General features: G+C 54.5%; 1 protein-coding gene across 1 annotated transcript; it reads right to left on the bottom strand.

The window, feature by feature from the left end:
• Positions 1-313: 313 nt before the first annotated feature.
• CTPS1 (CTP synthase 1) lies at positions 314-26,859 on the bottom strand. The gene is made up of 19 exons (XM_062191061.1): positions 26,735-26,859; positions 23,627-23,805; positions 20,743-20,913; positions 17,802-17,902; positions 17,006-17,122; positions 14,671-14,754; positions 14,130-14,210; positions 11,072-11,223; positions 8,959-9,091; positions 7,692-7,780; positions 7,005-7,099; positions 6,342-6,404; positions 5,245-5,288; positions 3,850-3,946; positions 2,947-3,002; positions 2,769-2,865; positions 2,277-2,421; positions 1,730-1,823; positions 314-1,039 (listed from the first exon to the last, which is right to left on the bottom strand). The coding sequence occupies exons 2-18, from the start codon at positions 23,790-23,792 to the stop codon at positions 1,739-1,741; spliced, it is 1,776 nt and encodes a 591-aa protein (XP_062047045.1). The 5' UTR covers positions 23,793-23,805; positions 26,735-26,859; the 3' UTR covers positions 314-1,039; positions 1,730-1,738.

The raw sequence follows: 26,859 nt of genomic DNA, 5'->3' as shown, positions 1-26,859 counted from the left end.
TCGCTCTGGAGGGGAAAGACCCTTGGGTCAGTGACCTTTAGCTGGGAAGCCGTGGCCAGAGGAAGCGCTGGGGAGGCCTGTGTTCCGCTGCTCCCTGCCATGGGGAGGTGTCTGCAGAGGGGACTCCCCCATAGCCCCTGCTGCTTCCCTCCCATCAGAAGCCTTTCTGGAAAATTCTGGATCCTATTAACAGAAAGGCTCGTCCCTTAGTTTTTATAACAAACTGCCGGATGCTCACTGCAGGAGAGCCCAGCACCCACAGCTCGGACCTACACGCAGCACGCTGGGCCCCCAGGCCTGCTCCAGGCAGCTGCAGACACCAAACCAAGCTGTCTCTTGCTCCACGGGATTTATTTCTTAAGTTAGAGCATACCCCAGGCCCAGCCGGCGGCCAGCGGCACACGGCTGGGCTCCCCATCCCGTCACGTTAAGAAAATAGCTTTCCTGGTGCGTTCCAGCTACAGTCACATCGCCCTGGAAGAACAGTGCCCGAGTACCGCTGAGTGGCCGGGGGCCACAGCGCAGTCTCCCCAGCTCCCTGGTGCTTGCTGAGTGACCCCTTGATGCAAGGAGCGCCCAGCCCTGGCGGAAGGGCAGATGTAAAGGCAGCCTTCAGAGACAGACTCTCCTTCACGCGACGCCAAACGGACCGGTCCGCGCTCCAACCCCGGGCGGTTCTGAGTCTCCCCTGCTCTCAGTGGCAAGCAGCACCCTCGGGTCCCGGCCAGAACGGCCCTGTGCAGATCCACAGCGACACGAGGTAGTTGGAGAAACGGCGGTGATGGGTCCTCCGCCAGCCCGGGCGTCGGCCTCTCATCCCAACGCTCGACTGCCAAAGAAGCGCGCGACCAACAGGCAGTGCGCGTGCGGAGGGGCCGGCACACGTGGTGGGACATGCACGTGCCAAAGGTTTCCAGATACCCTTCCCCGTAATAAAATAATCTTAATAAAAACATAATTTAAAGGAAGTGTCAAAAGCCAAGTGTAGAATCAAAGCTGTAAACTCTACCAAAGTCCGAAGGCTCTCAACGAATCGTCCCTGTGTGAAACAAAAAATTAGCATTCAACAGGACGTCCACAGAGTAGTTACCATTTACAGCCCACTGCCCCAGCGGTCACTGCCCGTCTCCCAGGATACTCACGGGCACCTGATGCAGCCTGGGGGTCACTCCCGACCCCCATAGGCTCCTACCCCACCGCTGCGAGCCGGCGGGAGCCCCAGCGGCCTGGGCCCCCACCCGACAGCCCTTTGCAGCCCCCCACCAGAATCTCTCTGCCAACACAGTCCACTCTGGGTCTAAAGGGTTCCCAGTTCAGAGCGCCGCTCGTGGTTACTGCACGCCACAACTCACAGACCCGGTCAGACCGAGGACAAGCGTTGAAGGCTGCGCTTGGTCTGGAGGGACTTCCAGGGGAGCAGCGGTCAACACCAAGCCACTGTGTGAGCAGCAGCTGGCAGCACTTCCCGCGGGAAGCCCGAGGCTGGGAAGATGCCTGGGCCACATGGTCACCCTGCTGCCTCCTCCCCTGCTCCAGGCTCGCAGCCACAGAAACGACAGGGCCCAAGAACCCCGCGCCTCAGGACAGGCCAGGACGCCCCGACTGTGGCCGCCAGCAGGGCCACACCCTCTGCGGGTCACGCCTGCGCCCTCATCCTCTGCCGTACATTCTTGCAATCCCAGCGTCCGCCCGTCTGCTTCGCTTTCCCCGAACTAAAAACGTCACTTACGTTCCCACCTCAGTCGTGGTTTATCGATGGAAACTTGAGCTCCGTGATCTCGGAGTCGGGGGAGCTGCTTCCACTTCTGTCGCTGTAGGTGTCCCTGCAGAATTCCCACGGTTTATTCACCATCTGTCACCAGGACCTCCCATCCTGCCCTGCTCCCGTAGCCACCGTGACGACGAGGACCCTGGTCTGCACCCGGCAGAAACCACACTCCTCGCCACGCCACCCCCAGCACGGGGTGCAGGGCTGCAGGGCTGCTCTCTCCCAGGTGCAGGGGCCATCGCCCCACTGGTGGTTCAGCGTGACGTGACACCCAGACCAGCTACCAGCTGGGGATAAGGGCAACACAGGCCACACGCCCCGCCCCCGCAGCTTCCCCACAGTGCAGCCAGGGAAGCCCTTGGGGAAGGGGAGGGACACGCAGTGCCCCTTGCGAGCACACAGGCCTGGGCGCGGTGGCTTGTGCTGGAGACTGCGGGTCACCTCCCCATGGTCAGCCTGGTGCCGCTTAAAGGACGGGGCAGGCAGATGAGGAGACGAGGAGCCGCACCTGGGCGAGAGCCTGCAGCCTTTCTGGAGGTAATGCGGGAGCCGCCCCACGGAGGCCAGCAGGAGGCCGAAGTACGGCGGGGAGGGCTTGATGGGTCGCGACAGGAACTCGGGGTGGTACTGCACGCCGACAAAGAAAGGATGATCTGAAACAAATCCACAGGAACCACTATGTATGCTGTGCACAGAACGTCAGAGGCAGGGAGGTATCACGTGGTTCCCCTGCCAGAGACTGAAGGGGCCTGCAGGGAACTCTTCACTTGGGGCAGGCAGACGGACCCGGCTGGGGGCGCCTCTCCGGGCTCCCACCCGGGACCGGCTCCTGGGACTCCCAGCAACTGGCACGCAGTTCACTGGAGAGCTGACGGGCGTGCAGTACCAAGGTTCAGCTCTCCTTGGCAGGGGTTAAACAGAAGGCCGCGTGCAGGGAAGAACCGCCCAGGGCTGCAGCTTCCCGACACGGGCAGGGGGGACACAGTGTGCAGGCAATCACCTTCCAACTCCACGATCTCCATTCTCTCTCCTTCAACGTCTTGGCCGACGAACTTCAAGCCCTGCTCTTCCAGACACTTTTTGAGGACTGGATTCACCTGTTGAAGCACGAGACGTCAGTGACCGGCCTCGCCACCCAAGGGCTCTGCAGAGGCGCGCAAAGAGCGCTCGGCTCTCACCTCGAACCTGTGGCGGTGCCGCTCCTCCAGGAAGTCTGCGTCTCCATAGAGCTTCCCTGCAGGACAGCCCAGCCTCGCGTCAAGAACCGGATCTCACGAAAGATCCCACCCTCCCCTGCTTCCCGGCCCCGTCTCCTGAGTGTGCGAGCTGCCGCTGCCATGGCTCCCCTGCCCACTCCCCTGTGCCTCACGGCACGGCCTAGACTCTTTCCCGGGCTCTCTCTGGCCACGCCAAGGAGAGGCGTCTCAGCCATGGACCCTACCAGCCTCTGATGCCACCAGAGCGGGACACAGCCGACAGCCAGGGCCCTGGAAGAGCCCTGACTGGTGACTGCCGCACCTGCACGCAGGCTGCCAGCCAAGACCCCTGCGTGCACAGGTGAGAGCTGGGAGGACCTGGAGATCAAGCGGCCACTGTGGGGACCTCCCCCCGCCACCCCGCCGCCTGACACAAGGGTACCTGTGCTAACAGATGAGGGCAAGGAAGACAAAAACCTGCACGGGAGAGTTACTTCCTTTCAGACTTTCCCTAAATCTCTAGCACCTACTCGTACTGTGTTGGCATAAAATCTTAGACTGAACCCTAGGAAGCTGCTGTTTTTGTAGGGTAAAAATCAACTCTCAGCACTCTGATTCCACTGGCTAGCACAGGGACCTAACAGGTTACACTGGATTGAACCTGCCTGCCTCGTTCTATGGCGCTGTCCACACCAGGGCCCCGCAGAGCCCACGCTGCCGTTCTGGAGCTTACAGAACCGTAAGCGTAAGGTGTGATTAGGAGGGGGAGAAAGAACTTCAAAAGCAAGAACAAAACCCAAAAATGTCAGCGGAGCCACGGCATCACCCTAAGACACGCATCCTGCCCGAGCCACGCCCAAACCAGCGGCTCCCAGCAGCTCTTACTCATGACCGAGTTCTTGGTCTGGAACAGGGTTCTCCTCTTGCCCAGCCTCATGGTGCCGCCCATCTGCCCGGGGTTGTGTTCGGGCATGTCTATGACCTGGAGAGGTTCAGAAAACAGACATGGACTACCAAACCCTGCTGCTCCACCAACCAGCCCTGCCTAATGACAGATGTTCTGTCACCATGGAAACGCCTCCCGACAACCACCTTCCCCACCCTCATGGTCGCCACGCTGTGTAGCACCCAGCCCCGCTACCGGGCAGGTGCTATGAGGCTGGAGTATGTTGAAAGGACCGTGAGGACAGATCGGGCACAGCGTGTCTCCCCCACCAGCCTGTGCGCTGCTCACAGGCAAGGGTGCTAGCAAGTACCCAGGAGACACCTTAGCAGGTGATGGGACAGATGGGCTATGCAGCACGCCAGCGACAGCCCCACTCACCTCCCAGCCTGTGCCCTGCTCTCCCCACCCGAAGGTCCCACACTCTCAAACCTTCCCTTAGGCCCCCTGTCTGTCCCTCCCCTAGGAGCCCTAACAGCCCAGTGGGATGAGCAGTGCTATGTGACACCGGGCCCAGGAGAGCTCTGGCCACCATGAGGCCACTGGGCAGTCTCTCAGCAGTTCTTGAATCACACACCCATCTCCCAAGATGGCTGTTGGAGTTTACATATTAATATAAGGACTTAAAACCTTAATTTTGGTGCAAAACTAATGTGAAATCCATGTATAATTTACTTATAATATGCATCCTCTATTAATGTGATGATCCCTTGTGTGTGTGTGTGTGTGTGTCTCATATTAGGATTATTTAACGGGGTCGGCACTGTGGCACAGCGGGTTAAAGTTCTGGCCTGAAGCACCGGCATCCCATATGGGCCGGTTCTAGTCCCGGCTGCTCCTCTTCCGATCCAGCTCTCTGCTATGGACTGGGAAAGCAGTGGGAGACCTGGAAGAAGCTCCTGGCTCCTGGCTTCAGATCAGCACAGCTCTGGCCATTGTGGCCATCTGGGGAGTGAACCAGCAGATGGAAGACCTCTCTCTCTGTCTCTGCCTCTCCTCTCTAACTCTGACTTTTGAATAAATAAATAAATCTTAAAAAAAAAAAAAAAGATTATTTATCAAGCATTCCCAGGATCAGAGGAGAGTGGGGATGGAGAATTATCTTCATCAGGAATGTTTTCCAGGTGGCCAGGCTAGCATCTGTCTTATAAACTTTCTGGGGTAAACTGGAAAGGTGAGTGGGAAATGATGAAAAAGATGCCCCATCTGGTAGGTCTGAGGGCCCAAGACGTCAGGGTCTCTGGAATGGAGCCAGCAGCTCCCACGTCCTGTCTGCAGCCATCAATCACATTCACAGGGCCCCTCCCACACTCCTCTGAGGTCCATGCACGACTCACCACAGGGTGACTGGTCTTAGGATCAAACTCTGTAGAATTGGCATCTGAAAAATTAGAATTACAGTTACAAATGAAAGTGATTGCATCAGACACACTGCCGAGTGCTAAGCCACAATTTCCCTTCGCAGTTTAAAGTCGGTCAATGATCAGAACATTTCTTATATTGTCTTCATTTCTTCCCTTTTAGCCTTAGACTCTGTCTCTCCACGACGAGCAAGCACTAGTTCTTCCAATTTCTTTCATCCTCAGAATCGACTGCTTTGCTCAAGAGCTAACTCGGAAGTTACCTTCCAGCCGTACTGAACGCACCTCTGAATCACAGGCAAAACTGCCAAGGACTGGACAGCAGGGAACCAGCTCCTGCACGGCGTTTCCGGCTTTCCATGGGAACGCCAGGCACCATTACCTCCCAGGTCTGAAGCAGGGGCCCGTCTCAGCTAGGGGCGAGTTCCATCACCAAGTCACTTGCCCGCTGGGAGCCCAGGTGAGACGGGCTGGACTATGGAAGGGTGCAGGGAGCCCCCACCACGAACCAGCCGGAGTGGTGGGACCGTCCCTATCCAGATGCAGAAGGCAGGACTAAGGGACATGCTATGCTGCCCACCACACTGAGCCACCCTTCCCCAGGGTCACTGGGAAGCAGCCTCTCACAACAGGGGCCAGGACACCCAGCTGCACCACAGCTGGCCGCCGAGCACCACTGCGCGGTGCACAGCCGGGCTGCGTCTGCACTCCTCTGGACTGCTCCATCTGTCACAGGAGGACGTTTGCGGGCTACGAAGAACAAACAGGCTGTGGCCAACCATCCCAGCATGGCCTTGTAAGCCACTCTCGGGATCCACGCCCGTGCAGCCCCCGCCCGACTCTGGCTTAGCTACGTGCCGTGCCGACAGGACAGGTGGCCTTCATTTTGGAGCCAGGCCCCGGGTGGGTGGTGGCCATGGTTATCAGAGAGAATCTCCTGAACAGGAAGTCACAGGAGCAGGAAGCAGCAGCCACTTGCTCAGCCACGCCCCCTCCTTCCTATGTGGAGGGGCCCCGTGCTGCACGCGAGGCAGGCCTGTCCTCCGCACGGCTCCCAGGGCCAGCACACTCACCTTGCCATCCCAGCACATTTCTTGAAAATTCCACCACTGCCAACTGCATTCCTAGGCACACACCTGCAAGGCGGAGGAAGAACAAACTCCACTGAGAAGCAGCTCCGGGGTTTCCCTCCGGCCTGCCAAGGGCTTTGTGTCCTGCTCGGTCACGGAGGATAATCGCGCTCTCGCCATGTCCTGCTCTGACCCAGCGCCCTGCTGGCTTGCCTCCCGCATATGCAGCACTGACAGTGGGTCTAAGGCTGCATGAAGAATCCAGGTTCTGCGCTTATCCAATTTAACAAGTAAACAATATGCAGCACTTTAAACCTCAAGTTTCCTCATGAATCTTATTTACAACTGATCAAGTTGAAATAACACCAGCAGGCACTGAGTCACAGCCAGCTGGTGCGCTGCGTGAGGACGTGAACCCTGGCACGCATGGGTTGCAGACAGCTGGGCTCGCACGCGACACGACTTCCCCATCAGCAGCTCGTCCCCTGCCGACGGCTGCGTGCCTGCGCGTAGCTCCCAAGCACTGAGTTTCCAGGGAAGGCTGGCCTCTCCAAGCCACAGCAGAGTGCTGCTCTCTACCTGGGCAGCCGTCTGGGAAGACAGCCCTGGCGCTGGCAATGACCGCCCTGCCCAGTGGAGGGCTCCAGCGCACCGCACAGCTCTTACCCAAAAAAGGCTTCCTCTGTTTCCGAGCCCAGGAGATTGCCTGGATCTTTCCTTCTGTTCCTCGAACACCAAATCCTCCTGGAACCAGCACTCCACTGCACAAGACAACACGGTCCAGTTTGCGACAGTCCAGAGCAGCCATGGTCACAGCCACGGCCTTACTCCGTGCATCTCGCTACTGGACCGCGCGCTGTTCCTGGCTGTGACTGGTGTGACCCCTTCGAAGGCAGACACTGAGGAAACGCTTACAGACACGACTGCTGCTGTGCTGGGCCAGGCACAGAGGCCTCTGCCATGTTTAACATACAGGAATTCATGAATAGAAATGCAACTGGGGCCCCTAGAGTAGAAAGGGCCCTTCCTGGTCAGCTCAGTGCACCCGCCCTGCCATGTGCAGCTGCTCCGGGAGACATACTTGCTAACTCCGGACTATCACAAAAAGCATTCTAGAGGGGAAACCCTTAAATGATAAGCTTCAACAGCAGATGCATACAGCAAACGGTGTCAACAAAATTGGAACAGGTTTTCTTAGATCCAAACTAGACCGGTAAGCAAGTATTTTTATAAGGCTTAAATCACAGAGTACGTAGTCTTTTCAGTAACTGAAAGACACTAACGAGCAACTTCCCATCACCAGCCGGGAAAGCCCCAGACTTGCTCAATCGCTCACACCCGAGTTCCACTCACTGAGCGCTGCAGAGCTTCTGCCAGGCCTCGTGGTAGCGCACAGGCTCCTCCTGCAGGGTGCTCGGCTCCAGGTCCGTGGAGTCTATGTACTGGGGGTGATTCAGACACGGGAGAAAGGCAGGCTTACAACTCTAGAGGGCATTCCCTCGTGACTATTAACTGGATAACGGTACTGAAAGGCAGACAGAGATCTCCCCCATTCACTGGTTCACTCCCCAAATGCCTACAACAGCCAGGGCTAGGCCAGCCCCAAATCAGGAGCCTAGAATTTAAACCTGCCCCATGGTGCCAGGGACTCCTGGTACCTCACAGGGTAAACATCAGTTGGAAGTTGAAATGAGGGGCGAGGCACGGAGCTGGGACTTGAACCCAGGCACTCTGAAATGGGATGTGGGATCCTAAGCAGCGCCTTCACTCACCCCTCTTTCGTGATTTTTACATGACATTACCAATGTTCCATCTTTCTTAATTTTGGTTTTAAAGGCATATCTTTATATGATGCTACTTCAAAATGGAATTAAAAGGTTAAGATCCCAGCATACACATTTCTGAGAACTTCCTGGTCAGCCTTTTATGTAGAGATTTAAAAGTATTTCAGCGCCAAAATAAACTTAAGGCACCATGAGAGGTTAAGCTGTCCATGGTCACACAGATTACCGGCAGCACAGCCAGAGCTGCAGCCTGGCCACCTTGCTCTGACACCCATACTCTTAAACCCCAAGCCCCTACTGCCACCTGCACAGAGAGGCAGGGCTGTGCTCTGACATGCCAGCAGCTCAGCAGCTGCCTACGACACAGGCCAGCACCCAGGAACCACCATTTGCCAAAAGCCACCTATGTCCCAAGCATCTGCTGGATGAGTGGACATACTTGAGAAACCTCACTGCTATGTGGGTTGAATGTATCCTAACATCTCACTCAGGTAAGCTGTATGCTGCCAGCACAGGTCAGGAAAGGCGGCCCAGATGCCAGCCAAGTCCCCAAGAGCCATCAGTATCCGGAACAGCAGTGCCGGCAATTGCCCACTGAGGCCAACCATTCCCGCAAGGCAGCTTCATTTGGCCACCTAATAGGCAGATCCAGCCACTCAGCCCTTTCTGGCCTCCATTTCTCTCCCCACCCATTATTTCCTGAAAACACTGTGCTCAAGGCCAGGAGCCGACCACATCTTTTTATGCCTCCTAAGAAATTCAGGGCGGCACAGGCACAGCAGACATGCCTTCGGCGCCGACAGTATGCCTGGGTCCCCCCTCTCCAGCGCTCCTACCTTGATTTCCAGTTTGTGGTTGATGGCCAGTGCCGAGTGCTCCAGAGCCTTGATGACAGAGGCATACGAGTCCGAGAACTTGGTGTATTTGCCCACGAGGGCAATGGAGCAAGTCTCGAGCAAGCGGTCATACCTGTGGAACAAAGGCCAAAAATACCCGGTCACACAGGAGGTACACCGTCGTGACATCAGAACTGCTCTTGCAAGAGAAGAAAAACACTGTCTGGGAAGAGTATTATGGGAACAACCATGACCTGAGGTCTGAAGAGGAAGCAATTTTCAGACCAACACAGCAGGTGTGGCAAAGAAAACAAGCCTTTAGAAGCTATTACAAAGAGTTTTGAAATCTCACAAACTTTTTTTTCAAAAAAAACCAAGTTGGGACGGTGTTGTGGCATAGCGGCTAAACTGCCACCTGCAGCGCCGGCATTCCATATGGGTGCCAGTTCGAGTCCCAGCTGCTACACTTCCAATCCAGCTCCCTGCTGGTGCACCTGAGAAAGCAGTGGAAAATGGTCTAAATCCCTGGGCCCCTGTGCCTGCATGAGAGACCCAGATGAAGCTCCTAGCTCCTAGCTTTGGCCTAGTCTGGCCCTGGTCACTGTGGCCATCTGGGGAGTTAACCAGTGGATGGAAGCCTCCCCCATCCCATAGATCTTTCAGATAAATAATTTTTAGGCCAGCGCCGCAGCTCACTAGGCTAATCCTCCGCCTTGCGGCGCCGGCACACCAGGTTCTAGTCCCGGTCGGGGCACCGATCCTGTCCCGGTTGCCCCTCTTCCAGGCCAGCTCTCTGCTGTGGCCAGGGAGTGCAGTGGAGGATGGCCCAAGTGCTTGGGCCCTGCACCCCATGGGAGACCAGGAGAAGCACCTGGCTCCTGCCATCGGATCAGTGCGGTGCGCCGGCCGCAGCGCGCTACCACGGCGGCCATTGGAGGGTGAACCAACGGCAAAGGAAGACTTTTCTCTGTCTCTCTCTCACTGTCCACTCTGCCTGTCAAAAATAAAAAAAATTTAAAAATTAAAAAAATTAATTAATTTTTAAAAAATGAATTTTCATTTGTAAAGTAGGAGTAGTAACAGACCAAAACATTTAAGTTTTGTTTAAAAAGAATCCTAAAACTGTGGGTGATTTTGGTAACTACAAGTGCATAAAAATGTTAAGATACATGTCTAAAAGGACAAAGACCGAAAAGGAAAATGCCAAAATGGGAGAATCACAGAACCCTAACAGGAGTGCGTCATCCCCAAGGCTTACAAAAGATCACAGCAACTGTACAACTACAATCAGGCCACTGCCCAGGACACTGATCAAGTTGGCTTATTTGGCTAATCCTCTGCCTGCGGCACCAGCACTCCGGGTTCTAGTCCTGGTCAGGGCACCGGATTCTGTCCCAGTTGCCCCTCTTCCAGTCCAGCTCTCTGCTGTGGCCCGGGAGTGCAGTGGAGGATGGCCCAAGTGCTTGGGTCCTGCACCCCATGGGAGACCAGGAGGAAGCACCTGGCTCCTGGCTTTGGATCGGTGCAGCACGCCAGCTGTAGCGGCTATTTCGGGGGTGAACCAACAGAAGGAAGACCTTCCTCTCTCTCTCTGTCTAAATCTGCCCATCAAAAAAATAAATAAATAAGAGCTTGCAAGTGATGTGAGGGCAGCACAGAGCTAGGGGAGGTGTCCAGGGACAGTCCTCAAAGCTGTGACTTCAGCAGATCATCCCCCGGCTTTCCTTCTGGTGTGGTCTCACAGCTTGGGGGTGGGGACGTGGCCTTGGAGCACACCAGGAGGAGGCCACCACCCCGCGGGCTTCCGGAGTGCGCGCAGTCTGCCACCACTGGGATGCTGGTTTCTCTGGACTGTCTGGCAGCGAGGAGACAAGCCTGACAGGAGTCCCTCTGAACTCAGTGCCTGGAGGCCTGGGGCCTGCCCAGCTCCGCCAGGACCTCTTCTGTGTCCCAGACCACACAGCAGCTACAATCCTTTCTTTGCATTTCCAGGAACATCATTTCTCACAGAAGTGCTGACATGCTACAGCGCAACTTAGATTCCGAGCCCCCACAACACAGAGAAAGGCGCCGAAGGCGCCGGCACTCCCGCCACTCCGCACAAGAGGCAAACCTGTCAGCCATCTCCTTCCACTTCATCAGCATTTTCCGTGGCTGCCTCTCAATAGGAAGGTCCAGTCTTCGAAGAAAATAATCTACAACCCCCTGCTCCTCCAACAGCAAGGGGACACGGTAAATGGATGAGACATCGTGGACACAGATCACCTGTTTTAAAAAAGCAAGTAACTTAACGAAAGCAAGACTAATGACGGTTCTCCAGTTTGGCTACACAACGGATCATCCAGGGGAGCTTATAAAACCCCAGAAGCCAACGTCACAGCCAGAGCACTTAAATTAGCATCTCCTGGCGGGGTGGGGCTGGGGGAAGTAGGCCTCGTATTTAAGCTCCCTCAATGACCCCACTCCGCAGCCAAGTTTAAGAACCACTGCACCAGGAACCCTAACGGTGGAACTCAGCACAGGAACAGACCTAATAAAGGAGATGATAACCACCTCCGTGCATGCAGGCTTGGGAAGTATTCAAAACCAATTCCTAATGTAAATCATTGGTAAATTAAGAACAGAGGGGGAAATCTGAACACATAAAAAACCCACAATAAGCATTTAATGTTTGAGGTTCAAAACAGAAGCAGGAATGGTCCCATCACCACTTCTAGTCAATGACGTCACTAGAGATATTAGCCATTATATTAGGTAAGAAAAACAGACATACACACACAAACGAGAAAACAAGAACACCAGGAGGACTGCGGGGAAGCAACTGCACTGACAGAACTGTGGCGATGCTGCTAGGCTACAGACCGACGGCAGGAGCCAGCGGGCCTTCCCACAGATGGGCCACGGCTAATCAAGAAATGCAATTCTTAAAAATGCCATTCACTGTAGCAACACAGTTATGAAGACCTATACATAAATCTAAACAGCATATCCATAAAGAAAATTACAGATTACCAAATAATAGTGCTTTCAATAAATAGGGCTGGAATCACTGGATATTCACATCCAAAAGATGTATTCCAACCCTTACTTACTATTATACATAGAAATGAACTCAAAATGTATCCTGTAGGGGCCAGCGCAAGGGGTTAACGCTCTAGCCTGAAGCGCTGGCATCCCACATGGCACTGGTTCTAGTCCCAGCTGCTCCACTTCCTATCCAGCTCTCTGCTACAGCCTGGGAAAGCAGTAGAAGATGGCCCAAGTCCTTGGGCCCCTGCACCACGTGGGAGACCTGGAAGAAGCTCCTGGCTCCTGGTTTCAGATCGGCGCAGCTCCGGTGGTTGCAGCCATCTGGGGAGTGAACTAACAGACAGAAGACTTCTCTCTCTCTCTGCCTCTCCTCTGTGTAACTCTGACTTTCAAATAAATAAATATATCTTCAAAAAAAAAAAAAAAAGTATCCTGTAGACCTAAAATTATAAAACTTTAAAAGATTTATTTATGGGGCTAATTATACATAAAAATGAACTCAAAATGTATCCTGTAGACCTAAAATTATAAAACCTATTTTTTAAATTTAATTATTGGGCCAGCGCTGTGGCGCAGCAGATAAAGCCGCCTACAGTGTAGGCATCCCATATGGGCACCAGTTTGAGTCCCAGCTGCTCCATAGGAAGGCAGTGGAAGATGGCCAAGTCCTTGAGCCCCTGCACCCATGTGGGAGACCTGGAAGAAGTTCCTGGCTTCAGATCAGCACAGCTCTGGCCATTGAAGCCAACAGGAGAGTGAACCAGCAGATGGAAGACCCCTTTCTCTTTTTTGAAAAAATTCAGGTCTTAAGCAAAAGGTCTAAAGAATTTAAATATGGAAATAACATTTTTAAAAGTAAATTTTTCAAATTAATTAATTTATTTGGGAGACAAAGCTCCTATCCACTGATTCACTGCCCAAGTGCCTCCAACAGCCAGATCAGGGCCAGGCAGAAGCTAGGAGCTGGGGATGCCATCCAGGTCTCCCACACAGGTGGCAGGAACTCAACTGCTAGAGCCACCACTGCTGTCCCCCACGGTCTGTACCAGCAGAAAGTTAGAGTCGGCAGCCAGATCCTGCTACCAAACCCAGGCACTGCAACGTGGGCCACAGGCCACACATCCTTCCTAACAGTGTCTAATTTTAATGACAGCCTGATCTTCTATGGAATTAGATTCCTTTCATTTGATAGAAAATTATCTCAAATAAAGTGCATGATAAAGGGCTGTTGGGAACCCTGAAATTACTCTTGTTCCACACATTCAGTAGGAAGCACAATCCCTACGCTGGAGTTCCCAGCTCAGCATTCACACACAGGAGCACTGATGCCAGGCCTCAGGTGACACTTGCGCCAGCTCAGAAAGGATGGCTACCTCGGTAATGGTCAAGGGCTTCCTCCGTTCTGTTCATGCCAATGCCAGGCCGGTGACTCCGTACTCCTCATGGCCAATCTGTAATCATAATTCTACGAGAATGGCGCCTACTTCAACCGGGGCTTCCTTCGCCCCTCCAGGCCAGCTGGGCTCTCCTCTCAGTCTCCTGATCCGGAAATCATCTGGTCGCCAACTGCACAACCTCATTCTCAAAGTCCTTAACCTCGACTTCTCTCTGCTCTGCTTCCGCCAAACAGGACCCAAGCCAGTCTCCAGTCCTCACCACTGGCATTTCTGTACTGGGTACCAGTTACCTAGCCCACAGGTTCCAAACTGCGCACCTCCTTTCCACAGGCACAGCAACAGCAAGACGGAGTTATGTGGGTGCCCGTAAGCACCAGAAACACAAGGCCAAGTACAATGGTCCTTGCCCTCCAGCAGCTCATGGTCTGAAGGAGACAAACAGAGACAAGGACACACACCCACACTCCTCCCCTGGGGGCCCAGGACAGGCTCACCCCAGCATGTGTGAGACACACAAGGAGCCCAGAAAAGGAAATGATTAACCCTGAGAGTTAAGGGCAAGCCGGTTCGGCGGGGGAAAGCTTCTCAAATACTGCGTCCTCGCCAGACCGAGGGGTGGAATGCCCAGGGGACACTGACTGCTGACAATGGGCAAGTGTGCCTTCCTGTGACATAACCACAAGCCGTGTCCCACTCTCCGAGGCCTGAGGAGCAGCGGAAGCCAAACATGACGTACGCACTTACCTGTTCAGGTTCCACATGGCAGAACATGGATATTTTCTCCTTCACTGACGTGTCAAGGGGATTTGAGCACCTGCACACAACCTGGCAGGAAACAAGGACCGGGTCACAAACACAAGACTTCTTCTCTTACTGAAGCTGCAACAGACACCACACTGCTAAGCTAGAGCAGAAGTTACCTCTCGGCATAAGGCACACCACCCGTGCAAACACTGCTCCGTTTTCAAACGGGAGTTCTAAGCTCCCACACTGGAGAGCTAAGAGGCTGGCAGTACAAGCAGACAGATTAACGAGCCACCGGAGTTGGCTGGGGTTCTCCTTGATTAACGAGGAGAACGAAGCGGAAGCACAGAACCTGCTGAAGCCAGGCAGGAAGATCCCGCATACTCTGGCCCCGGTCCTTTGCTCCACCAGCTCCCACCAGAGGCAGGCCAGGAAGACAAAGGTCTCGTCTGCCCTGCCCATGCCCGGGCCTGGGCCCGGAGGAGTGACCTCAACCGGAGCTAAAAAGTCGCAAGCAAAGCAGGGCGGCAGGAGCGCTTACCAGGTCGGGTGAAAGGCCAAGTCCCCTCAGCTCCCGGACACTGTTTTGAGTGGGTTTAGTCTTCTGTTCCCCTGTTGAACTTGGCTGTTTCACAAGCAAAGCAAAAGTTAGTTTTTCTACGGTGAACGAATTTCCAAGTACAACTCTTCCCTGGACCTCTCTGAACAGGGAAGAACGTAATCACAATCGTTCCCGCTGTCAGTGACACAGGCTGGCATCAGACACCCTTCCTAGAGAACAGTGCTCCCAGCCGCACCTGCCCTCTCCCACGCCTTACCCGGTCCTGCCAGGGCGTTTTAGCGCTGCTTCTTGACATTTACTTGGAGGCATTTTCTTTTGCTTTCCCCATGAAATGAGGATCGCTGCCCTCTCCCTGTGCCTGCAGGCTCCTCAAGGTGCACACCTTCGAGTACTTAAATACTGGCCACACTTAACCCATGTGCCAGACCCTTCCTTTCTGTATTTCATTGTCTTCATTCTCCCACACTTAACAGACTGCCAGGGTGGAATTCTAGGTTGGAAATCCTTTTCCCTTAGAAGTGTCAATGAAAGAGCTTTGCTGTTTTTAGGCCAACACTGTAGTTATCTTTCATTTATTTTTTAAAGATTTGCTTATTTGAAAGGTAGTAGAGAGGGAGAGAAGAAAGGAGACAGAGAGAGTCTTCTATCCATTAGTTTACTCCCCAAATGGCCACAAAGGCCAGGGCTGGGCCAGACAGAAGCTGGGAGCTTCTTCAGGTCCCCTGTGGGTGCAGGGGCCCAAGCACTTGGGCCATCTTCCACTGCTTTCCCAGCCCATTAGCTGGGAGCTGGATCAGAAGCTGCTGGGACTCGAACCAGTGACTACACAGGATGCTGGCATTGCAGGCAGCGGCTTTCACTGCTACGCCACAGCCTGGCATCTTCCATTTCTTTAAGAATTTCTGCCCCATTATCCTCAATCTTCACAACAGTGTGCCTTGGTGGGGGCCATTTGTCACCCAATATGCTGGGAATGCAGTGGGCTCCTAAAGCCACTGAACTGTCCAGAACAGGGACCGGAAATCTATAGACAGTCTATCTATAGATAGACATCTGAGGGTCCGTGGCCCCTGTTCTCTGTCCCAACTTCCACCCGTTATGTTAGCACAGAAGCGGCCATAGACAACACGTGAACACAAGGACACGACTCTAATTCCACAAAACTCCATCTTCAAAAACAGCTGGCTGGCCACTCCAGCCCGTGGCCGAGGCCTACTGACCCGATTCAGATAACACCTCCCTCTGCTTCTCGCATTCCCTGGAAATCCTGTTCTTTGCATGTTAGACCTCCCGGACTGCTCCTCTTCTTTCTTTACTTTTTCTTTCCTATTTTCTTTCTCTTGGCCTTTCTAGTCAACTGTCCTTCTCTCGGGTTTTCATTTCTGCTACCCAATTCTCAACTTGCAAGACTCTCCTGTTCTGTGCATCTTCCCTCCTACGGCACACCCCGAGCTTCACCTCCGTCGGTTCTCGGAGCACATGACTGACAGGCTGGCTGGGGGCTGCCCGCGGGGGCTCGGTTCTCTCAGTCCCCTTCTCCCTGTAGTTTGCTCTCTCACACATCAGGTGCTTTCTCCAAATGTATGGGATCACAGCTACCCGGAAGTTCCGTGTGAGTGCACAGGCTGGTCACTGTGGGGGATCCGGCTGCTGTTTCACTGGGGTGCCCTGGGGGCTGTGTCTTCTCTTGTGGGCTTGTCACCCCAGAGAAGAGGGCTCCCCCCACCCCCACGGAAGGGCCCAGCCCCGTTGACAGCTCTGGCAGGCAAGCCTTTCCACAGCACATCATGCCACCCTGCACGCCGCATTCTCGTGTCTGCCCAGATGCCCTCTCCAGAGCCTGCCGGCCTCTGCCAGGGGCCGGGGCTGACGCCCATCTGCACACATCAGGGCAGGAGCGAGGGGTCCCCTCTTCGGGCCTGACACCACCCCCTGCTGGCTGCTGGAGGTTCTGCTGCTGCTCCTCTGCTCAGGCCCAGGCAGCTTCCCGGTTTCTGTTCCTGTGGACTCCCCCTACCCCCCCACCCCCAGGGTACTTGTGGATTTTTCTTTGAAATAGAGCCCTTTACTCGGGTCTTATCATGAAGTAGTAAAGAAAACCATGTATCATCATCCCACCATCTTCAACTGCCAACTGTCCTGATTAATTTCTCAAATGTCTTCCATTTCATCTTTTCAGAAAGATTGAAATTCACAAGCAGCTCTTTATTCTCTGCTTCCTGCTCCTCCAGCATCGACAGCTGTTAGGAAATGATGAAAATCAGCCTTTCCCCTCCTCTCCTTCTCCCCCAAAGCAAACCCTGGAACGCCTTACCTGAGGAACTAGGCTGACGTGGATATTACAGAAGTTCTCTCTCTTGACCTTGAACTGGAACTGCCGGAAGGCCTCGATAAAGGGCATGCTTTCTATATCCCCCACGGTGCCACCGAGCTGCAGGAAGAAGTTATTGCAGAGGCTCAGCTCCAACCTGTCTCTGGGGGTTTAGTTTGCTATCAGCTACTCTGTCATCTCGCTTCAGTGACCAGAAAGAGTACGCTGTGGCCTCCCCATCCCTGTGAACCATCAACTAACAACAGTTAGACACAGCTTTGTGCCAAAAAGTCACTTTCGTGGACAGGCACACCACTCCCCAAGGTTATGATCTTTTCCCCCATTTCAACAAAAAGTCAGGGAGAGAGGTGCCAGGACTCCTGTGCATGAGCGTCACGTCACCCTCGCACCAGCCATGCGCACACCACTGGAACTCTGAGTCTCCTGTCTTTGCAGGAACACTGAGCTCCAAGAGCCAGGATCAGCACAGCAGGAGCACAGAAACTGAAAGCAAACAAAGCACAATTGGGGAAGAATGTTCCAGCCCACAGAGAGCACAGGCTGCCAGCTTTCTCAAGAGACAGGTGAAGATGCATCACCACACTCACTGGCACGGGGACAGTCACGCTTTCTCCTGCGTGGCCGTTCCACGTGACTAGCACACCGGCTGCCCTGCAACACGGGGCACTGGCCATGACAGGAAGGCCCAGGGCTTCCCTGGGAACTGTCTTCCCAGCTGTTGGCAGCTGGCTAGAGAGGCGTGAGCACACTTGTTCATATATGCAGGAAGCACACCAACCTCAATGACACACACTTGAGGTTCAAGGCCATCTTCGTCCACAGGTATTAAGGCCTGTCTCATTACCCACTCCTGGATTGCATCTGTGATGTGAGGGACAACTAGGAAAGAGAAAAGAAATCTGTGACTCACACCTCACCATCAGCACTGCCTGAAGCAAACAGATTTATTGGTCAAATGAGCTGCTGCACCCTTGGCAGGGACGCAGCAGAGAGGGGGCTTAAACACACACACACGTTGGAGACAGGCCCCTTTAAGTGACCTCAACACGTCCTTGGGCTCACACGCCTGTGGCCTCCTTCCAGATTTCCAAGTTGTTACTAGAAGCACTGCAAAACAGCAAGGCCAAGACTGAGGTCCTGAGCCACCTCGGAGCACACAGTGCCCCACGCAGAGCCCGGCCGCGTGGCCACACACCAACACAGGGACCACATGGCCATCCGCACTGCTCACAGGCAAGGCTGAAGATGGGCACATCACACCAGGGCCAGACGCCCCGCCCCTGCTGCACCGTCTGCAGTTTACCAATGGGTTGACAATCCAAAGCGACAGCGTGGCAGCAGGCTGGGGCACAGCTTCCACAGTAAGAGCGGCTGATTCGAAGCTCAGTTCCGCCTCTCATTAGCTGTGATCATCAGGCAAATCACAGACCTCTTCTTGGGCCTGTTTTCCCCAGCTGTTATATGGAGGCAAAAGCCTCGAGTTCCTGAAGCTGTGGACATTTTATGGGCAACACCTGTACAATGCGCAGCGGCACGCCTGGCGTGCCAGTGCTCCAGGAATGCCAGTGACAGAGCACCCTTACTTTCCCACAGTGCTGGGCTCAGGCTGCAAGACCTAAGGGATGGAGATTTCCGTTTAACCCCAGATTGCTGGAGTTATCCAGCAGTGCCCTGGGCACAGGGCTAGCCATGATCGATTCCACACACAGCTGCGAAGGGAATCTTTGCCAATCAGAATTCATCACTCCAATATCTCAACCCTTCAGGGGCTTCCCGCTGCTTTGAGGAAAACCCAAGTGCTTTGCTGTGGCCTGAAGACCCTTGTAACCTGTTATGGTCATCTTACCCACCTCCAACTGCCGCCCTTGACTGTGCCTCAGCCACGCTGGCCTCTGCACCCCCTGACCAGCCAAGCCCTCTGTAGCACTGGGCCTCTGTACATCTGTGCCTTCCTCCTTCTCCCCAGGCCCTGCCTCAGCTCAGATGGCCTCTTCCTTGGGACCACCTCCCCAAAGTGCCCTTCCCCCGTCACACTTCCCCTCCCAACTCCCTTCATCTCCTTCACAGCCACAGGAAGGCCTCGGTGTCACTTGTCGGCTTTTGTCTCGGCCACAGGTAACTTTCCCGAGGACTGGCCTCCCTGGTCTTGTTCTTCACATATTGCCGGCATCAGCAAGGCTCTGACCACAGTGAGCATTCAACAAACATTTGACAAACGATGAATGGAAGAATGCATTCGAGGCCCAGAACAAAACCTAGGATGGAAATCATTTCGGTTCTGAGCTGTGCTGTCAGGAGCTCGGGGAGTACCCCCCGGCGACGGTCCTGAGGCTGCCTAACAACAGGAGAGGAAGCCCAGCGCTGTCTTCATCTCCATTTCACAGGAGGAGGAGCCAGAGCTCACAGAGGCTGTCAGAACCAGTGAGTGACAGAGCCAAGATCCAAACACGACCCAGTCAGCCCAGGATCCGGCCAGGAGGAGCAGACAGAGCCAGCTGTCCGTGTGACCCCCGGCTCTCGGGCCATTACAGTCTAAAGCCAAAAACCACTCTGCGGCAATCCCCCATATCTGGGCTGCTGACATCATACCAGACCGGGGGTCTGCTAACCCCACGACTTCCACTTTTATTTACTTATTTGTATTTATTCGAAAGGCAGACAGAAACAGGAAGACAGAGATCTTCCATTTACTCATTCACTCCCCAAATGTCTGCAATAGCCGAGGCTGGACCAGGTCGAAACCAGAAGCCAGGAACTCCACCCAGGTCTTCTTGGGTGGGAGGGAACTGAGCACTTGCACCGTCACCGGCTGCTTCCTGAGGTACTCAGTAGCAGCAAGCTGGACCAGAAGCAGGGACGAGGCAGGGCTCAATCCCAGGCACTCCAATATGGGGTGCAGGTGACCCAGACAGTGGTTTGACCTGTCATGCCCAACACCTGCCCCAGGGAGCCGGCACCTGACAGCAGTTAAGATGGGACACCTGCACCCCATATTGCAGTGCCTGGTTCAACTCCGGCTCCACTTCCAATCCAGCTTCCTGCTAATGTGCACTCTGTGAAGCAGCAGGTAAGTGAACCAACAGATGAAGACACCCCCCCCCACCTTTCAAATCACCGAATAAACCTTATATATGTATATACATATGTGTGTGTGTGTGTGTATTTTAAATCCTACCCCTTTAAAAAAAAGAAAGAAAATAAAAACCTTTTTTTAAAGTAGAATACTTGTCTCAAATGCATGACTGCAAAATCCCAAAACAGCAAACAGCTGTAAGTGAAGTTGCACTGGTAAAAGCTTGGGAGGACCCAGAAACCCACTCCACTTCTCAGACTCTGTTCCACTTACGACAACAGCCTGAAAACCAATGTACACAGCGGATGTTCACTTCCTTGTCACCACCACACACAGGAAGTCGCAGATGCGCGGCACCAGCTGTCCTAATCAAGTTGCCTCCCCCCTTCGCACTCATCACTTGGCCGCGGGAGACCAGCATGGGCTCCAGTCCCGCTGCCACCGCTGCACTGACAAGCCTCACTGTCATTTTCAGAGCAGCGATGGCTCTTCGGACAATTCTTGAGAAAACAGCCACGCAATTCTAAATTGCCAGCAGAAAGCACATGTCAGAAACAAGACCCTGACAGTTTCATGCTGAAATTATGCAAAAAGTGAATTTCAGACACTACAGCGAGTAAAGCCGTAAAGGTGACCGCAGTGCTACCTTGGACGGTTTTCCCCAAGTAGTCTCCTTTGCGTTCCTTGTTGATGACATACTGGTAGATCTTGCCGGTGGTCAAGTTGTTGTCCTTGGTGAGGCGGATGTCGAGGAAGCGTTCGTAGTTACCCAGGTCCAGGTCTACCTCCCCCCCATCATCCAGCACAAAAACCTCGCCTGCAGGGAAGAGGAAAACGTTTGGCCAAGTAGGAAATAACATGCATCAGGGCACAACTGGCCTCCTGGAAGACGAAGGCAGTGCCATGCTGCCAGCCAGCGGCGAACCATCCGCCAGGGAGCTATAAAATGGCCCGGAGCGCTGGGGTGGTGTGGGGCTTTGCAACACAATGGCATCTGCTGCTGGGGGAAGGAGAACCCCTGAGAAATCTTAACTTGGCAGAACAAGGCTTAAACCATTCCTGTAGTTTTTTTATTACACATATTTTCCACAAACTTTTTGAAGACTCTTCATGTAATTCAAACTTTTGTGCACCGAGATAGACTTACCTTTCAATTCTATTTTTTTTTTTTTTTGGGACAAGCAGAGTGGACAGTGAGAGAGAGAGAGAGACAGAGAGAAAGGTCTTCCTTTGCCGTTGGTTCACCCTCCAATGGCTGCCGTGCTGATCTGATGGCAGGAGCCAGGTGCTTCTCCTGGTCTCCCATGCGGGTGCAGGGCCCAAGGACTTGGGCCATCCTCCACTGCACTCCCAGGCCACAGCAGAGAGCTGGCCTGGAAGAGGGGCAACCGGGACAGAATCCGGCACCCCGACTGGGACTAGAACCCAGTGTGCCGGCGCCACAAGGCGGAGGATTAGCCTAGTGAGCCGCAGCGCCGGCTCAATTCTATTTCTTACAAACTTTGTGAAGCGCCCTTTCTGTAGGATGTATGCATATGAAGGGTGTGTGGATCGGAAGAATCAGCTCCTGCCCCACACTTCTGTTCCAGAGTTTCCCCATTCCCTTCACACTGATGCCATGCAGCTTCACTCTGGACACTGTGCCCAGAACGGCTCATTTCCAGCATCGCAACAGGAAACAAGCTCACAGACCATGTGCTCCCTCAGGGAGAGCCCAGCCCTGGCCCGCTCCAGCAGGCCGGTTCTCCCACCGCTGCAGCTGACACGAGGGCTTTGCATTAACCACTGCTACCCCTACAGATTTACCTCGACATTGGAGGTATCAGTAAGAATGCAGGATGGCCGGCGCCGTGGCTCAATAGGCTAATCCTCTGCCTGCGGCACCGGCACTCTGGGTTCTAGTTCCAGTCGGGGCACTAGATTCTGTCCCGGTCGCTCCTCTTCCTGTCCAGCTCTCTGCTACACCCCGGGAAGGCAGTGGAGGATGGCCCAAGTGCTTGTGCCCTGCACCTGCATGGGAGACCAGGAGAAGCACCTGGCTCCTGGCTTCAGATCAGCACGGTGCACCGCAGTGGCCATTGGGGGGCGAACCAACAGAAAAAGGAAGACCTTTCTCTCTCTCTCTCTCACTGTCCACTCTGCCTGTCAAAAAAAAAAAAAAAAGAATGCAGAATGCCAAAACATTTTTTTTTTAAGATTTATTTATTTATTTGAAAGGCAGAGGGTTAGAGATGCAGAGGCAGTAAGAGCAAGAGAAGTCCTCCATCCGCTGGTTCACTCCCCAGATGGCCACAACGGCCAGAGCTGGGCCGATCCGAAGCCAGGAGCCAGGAGCTTCTTCCGGGTCTCCCATGCAAGTGCAGGGGCCCAAGGACTTGGGCCATCTTCTACTGCTTTCCCAGGACACAGCAGGGAGCTGGATCGGAAGTGGAGCAGCCAGGAGTCGAACTGGCGCCCATATGGGATGCTGGCACTGCAGGCGACAGCTTTACCTGCTATGCCACAGGGCTGGCCCCAGAACATTAAAATATTATCAGTGGGTTTTGCCAGTCTGTCATCCTCAGTTTTAAGCAACAAGTCTTTGAGGCCACTTGGTCACAGGCCACAACTGGTGCGCACTCAATCATGACAAAGAAATAAAAACTGCCCCTCTCTTTACAGTGTCTATTTCTCACCTCAAAAGTCCTCATTTTTATTTTTCAAATCCTGCTAGCAAAACAGCATCCCAAGCACCCCTGTGCTATCTGCATCCCACACGGCAGTCACCTCCATGACAGGTTACCCACAGCTTCTTGAAGTTTGTTAAAAACAGCAGCTGTGGACTCTACTAAGGGCGCCCTGGCTGCACTGACAAGTGTCGCCGGCAGCACCACTCTTGGAGGGGCACCTGCCATTACACTCGTGAACACCTTTCTCACCTTGAGCCAAACCTAGGTTTTTTTTTTTTTTTTTTTTGACAGGTAGAGATTTAGTTAGTGAGAGAGACAGAGAGGTCTTCCTTCTGTTGGTTCACTCCCCAAATGGCCGCCACAGCCAGCACTGTGCCGATCCGAAGCCAGGAGCTTCTTCCTGGTCTCCCATGCGGGTGCAGCAGCCCAAGCACATGGGCCATCCTCCACTGCCCTCCCAGGCCACACAAACCTAGCTCCTTACAACTTCTAAGCACCTGTCCGGTTTTCCAAGATGGGGGGGGGGGGGGTCCATAAAAACTAGCATTCTCCCTCTTTTCAAATGTTTCAATAAAGGTCTAACGTCACCAGATGCCTCCTGTCAGGAGAAATACAAGCTTTGCTCCAGCCAGCCAGCAAGCAGTCATTTCTACCACAACACCTCTTTACTCAAATCACTACACCACCTGGTAAGACCTCTGCTTCCTCCTGTCCACGCAAGAAGTAGTATCAGGACCTTTTTGGAAGGCAGGCAACAGAAGTTACCCAAAAGGTACATACGGATCCCAGGGCTGACAGTCTCCACACACTATCCAATTAGTACAACTTGTTTTTACTTTTTAAGAAATGCATTTTGCTTACCGTGCTCATATGGAGAGAACGTTCCTGCGTCGATGTTAATGTAGGGGTCGATTTTAATGGACGTCACGTGTAAGCCGCACGACTTCAGTATTGTGCCCACACTGCTAGCAATGATTCCTTTTCCAATTCCTGATATCACCCCGCCAGTAACCAGAATGTACTTCATTTTACCTTTTGACCTGGAAGGACGAATTACAGACGAAATACGTTAACAAATCACACTGATCTGGCCCTTCCAGCTTCCAGCTAGGAGCCCTCTGGGAGCCTGAGGTTCCTCCCGAGTCACGTGACTCTGGAAGGTTCTTGTCAGGTTTAAACAAGATCCTAACAAACGTTGTCTGGATCACTTGAATGGTATTAGTCAAAACATGTGCAGAAAAACAACTGCTATTCAAACACGGCTTTCACAAACCTTAAGAATCAACCTAATTTTATTAAACACAAAAACAGCTCGAAGCTGGCACACAGAACGCTCTGCCCCAAATATGGGCTGACACCACTGCCAGACACTGGGATATTAGCAGGTGCCTCATGACTTCCCTTACATGGGAAAATATTTTTCAGTCTTGGAGAAGCACTCCAATTCTCCACGAAGAAGCAACGTCTTCGGGTGTATTACAACGTATTGCAAAGAAGACACAGGTTATGAGGGAAACAGAAAGGAAAAAACACCCACATTTAAAAGGAGTTGCGACTGAACAGAAGATTCTTTTAAAGACCCTTCTCTTCTGTATCTTAATAACCACTTGCTCCTAGCCAATCTCGCCAGGTCCTCCAGGATGACTGTGTGTGTCCCCTGGGAAGGACCTCAGAACACCCCACCCACCTGGCAGGGAAACCAGATTCCATCCAAACAAGAGCAGGGCAGTGGTGGTGTGAAGGGGCGGTAGGTGGGTGAGGAGCGCAGAGAGCAGCTGCATGTAGACAGCACAGGAGGAAGGAGACGACATCTCCCCAGAGAGGACGTATCACCAGCCCCCTGCTTCAGAGGCTCCGAAACACCCCGCGGCCAGCACAGCCAAATTCCACCAAAGTAAGAAACTTAACCCCTGGGCAGTGGAGAATGCTTGCTTTGGCATGGGCAGGGCATTTTCCTCCTCCTGAGCGGCCCACGTGAAGCCAAATGACAGCAAACATAAGCTAAGAACTGAGCAGGAAAGGGCGGCGGGGGCGGGGGGGTTCTGCTTGAAGCATTCCCCTGCTACCCCTGCCCACACCTGGCACGGAAGCAGGACAGCTCCCCCCTCCGTCCTGCCCTCCTCGCCTCTGCTACAGCATTCCCAAAAGCACCCTTCCTGGTTTCCACAAAATGCACACGAGATTTCCAAAAGGGGTTTTATGAACAGATAAACCAAACACACGCTGGCTAAACCAAGTCATTTGGTTCCTTTCACGCAAGACCTCAGGACGCTGTTAATAAATCACGTGCACTGTGATCTGCCCAAAGGGACATACAGGACGCAGCCTCCCCAAACTCATCTGACCCCAAGGCCCTCCCCCTCTGGGGGAAACACTACTGGAGGTCCCCGGGCAGCGGGACAGGTCCTTCCTGACACCTGAATCCCACCGAGGCCCCGTTTCAGACCCGCCCAAGCCAGACAGATCCCCTACTAACACTGCACCCTGGTCTCCTTAGCTGAAGTTCCTAAGTTCCTAGAAATTCTTTGGCTCTGGTTATGGTTGCAACATGGATTCCTTCTCCAGAACACTCATCTCAACCATCTGCATTCCATTAGTCCTGACTGTCCTGAATGGACTTAACCCCTCCTTTAGGTCTCCCCGGCTTTCTCCCTCTGCAAGGGGAACTACTTCTCTGGCCAACAGAGACCAAGTGGGGGCCAAGAGGGCTGGGTCCTCTTGGAGTCACACTGGGGGACCACCTACTATGGGGGCCACTACACGGGACACCTGGGGACCATCAAAATTCACGATTTGAACTCCTCTCCCAAGTGGCTGGCAGTCCAGCCAGAAAGGCTAAATATTTACAAACAAGACCCCGTGACAGCAGGAAGCCTTCAGAGACCAAGGCAAAGCGCGGGTCACAGGGATGGCCTGGGGGCCGGGAGGATCCCAGCTGCTCCTGTCTTGCACACCTGAATGGGCAGGGGCCCTGAGGGCAGGGCTGCCCGACAGGGAGCGGGCCCAGGGGCATCTCAGACAACAGAGGTGGGGCCCAGATAAGCGTGCGGGGAAGGGGTAAGCCAGGCAAGGGACCAAACCAATTGCAAACTTAAAGGCCCAATATTTACTTTCTTCCAGAAGAGATGGGAAGGTTTTCAAGCACAAGCAACAGAAATCAAGGTGCATCCGAGTTATTCCGCGACGATGTGGGGGAGGGAGAGTAGAGCTGATTCCCTATCTTGTTACTGTTTTGTTTCCCTGAAGGTCTGGGGGTCGAGTCCCGGCCCCAGCTCCGGGGTCGGAGGCCCGAGTCCCGTCAGCAGGGCCGCCCGGGTCAGACCCCGCAGGGCGGCGCTGGGCCGCCGAGAACTCGGGATGACAATGAGCGTGGCCGTGCGGGCGGCCCGGCGAGCCCAGAGGCCCCTTCTCCCAGGGCTCGGGACTTCTCCGCGGCCCGTGCACGGAGGAGCTGCGGGGCCGACGCCAGGCCGCCAGGCCCATCCCCCAGCGCGGCGGGCAGCCTCGGACCCAGAACACGAGCCCGGGGCGGCCACGCCCGAGCTCTGAGGCCGCAGGACCCCGGCTGCAGAGGGAGCGGCGGCGCGGGCTTTCTCGAGGGCTGCTGAGGCGGAGGGGGAGGGGGCGCCACATCTCCACAACCCTCTCCACCCCACGAGCCAGGCCGGACGCCGCAGCGCCGGCCCTCCAGCCCCTACGGCCACGCCACGCCGCGGCCGACCCCTCTCTACCCGGCGGCGCCCGGCCACGCGGCCCGCGCGCGGGAGCCGGCACCTCGCCGGCCTGAGCCGCCCGCCCCACGCCCGTTAGGCACGCAGGCCATTGGGCAGGACGCCGGGCCACTCGGCCCTGATTGGTGGGAAGCGGAGTCTGTCACCGCGGCAGCGGGGCCATCCCCCTCCGGGCTCCGCTCGCGCCGCCGGCTCCTGCCCAGGAACAGTGTCCCCTGGGATCCCGGAGGCAGCCTACCTGCGGCCGGCTTCTGATCCTCCCGTCAGGGCAGAGCCAGGCCGGAGACGCACACTCTAAAGTCCCGGCAGCCAGTGACCGACCCCGGCCGCATGCGCCCGGCAGTCTTTCTCGGAGGCGGGCCC

The sequence above is a fragment of the Lepus europaeus genome, chromosome 5 (genome assembly GCF_033115175.1).
Source record: "Lepus europaeus isolate LE1 chromosome 5, mLepTim1.pri, whole genome shotgun sequence".
Lineage (NCBI taxonomy): Eukaryota > Metazoa > Chordata > Mammalia > Lagomorpha > Leporidae > Lepus > Lepus europaeus.
Note: the sequence above shows the minus strand (reverse complement) of the source record. Positions and strands in the feature narration are given on the sequence as shown.

Excerpts from the sequence above, each read along its gene's own strand:
- CTPS1 (XM_062191061.1), bottom strand. The coding sequence starts at position 23,792 with ATGAAGTACATTCTGGTTACTGGCGGGGTGATATCAGGAATTGGAAAA. Across the intron at positions 2,866-2,946 it reads GGCACCGCCACAGGTTCGAG|GTGAATCCAGTCCTCAAAAA; the intron begins GTGAGAGCCGAG and ends GTGCTTCAACAG. Across the intron at positions 2,422-2,768 it reads GGAGATCGTGGAGTTGGAAG|ATCATCCTTTCTTTGTCGGC; the intron begins GTGATTGCCTGC and ends GATTTGTTTCAG.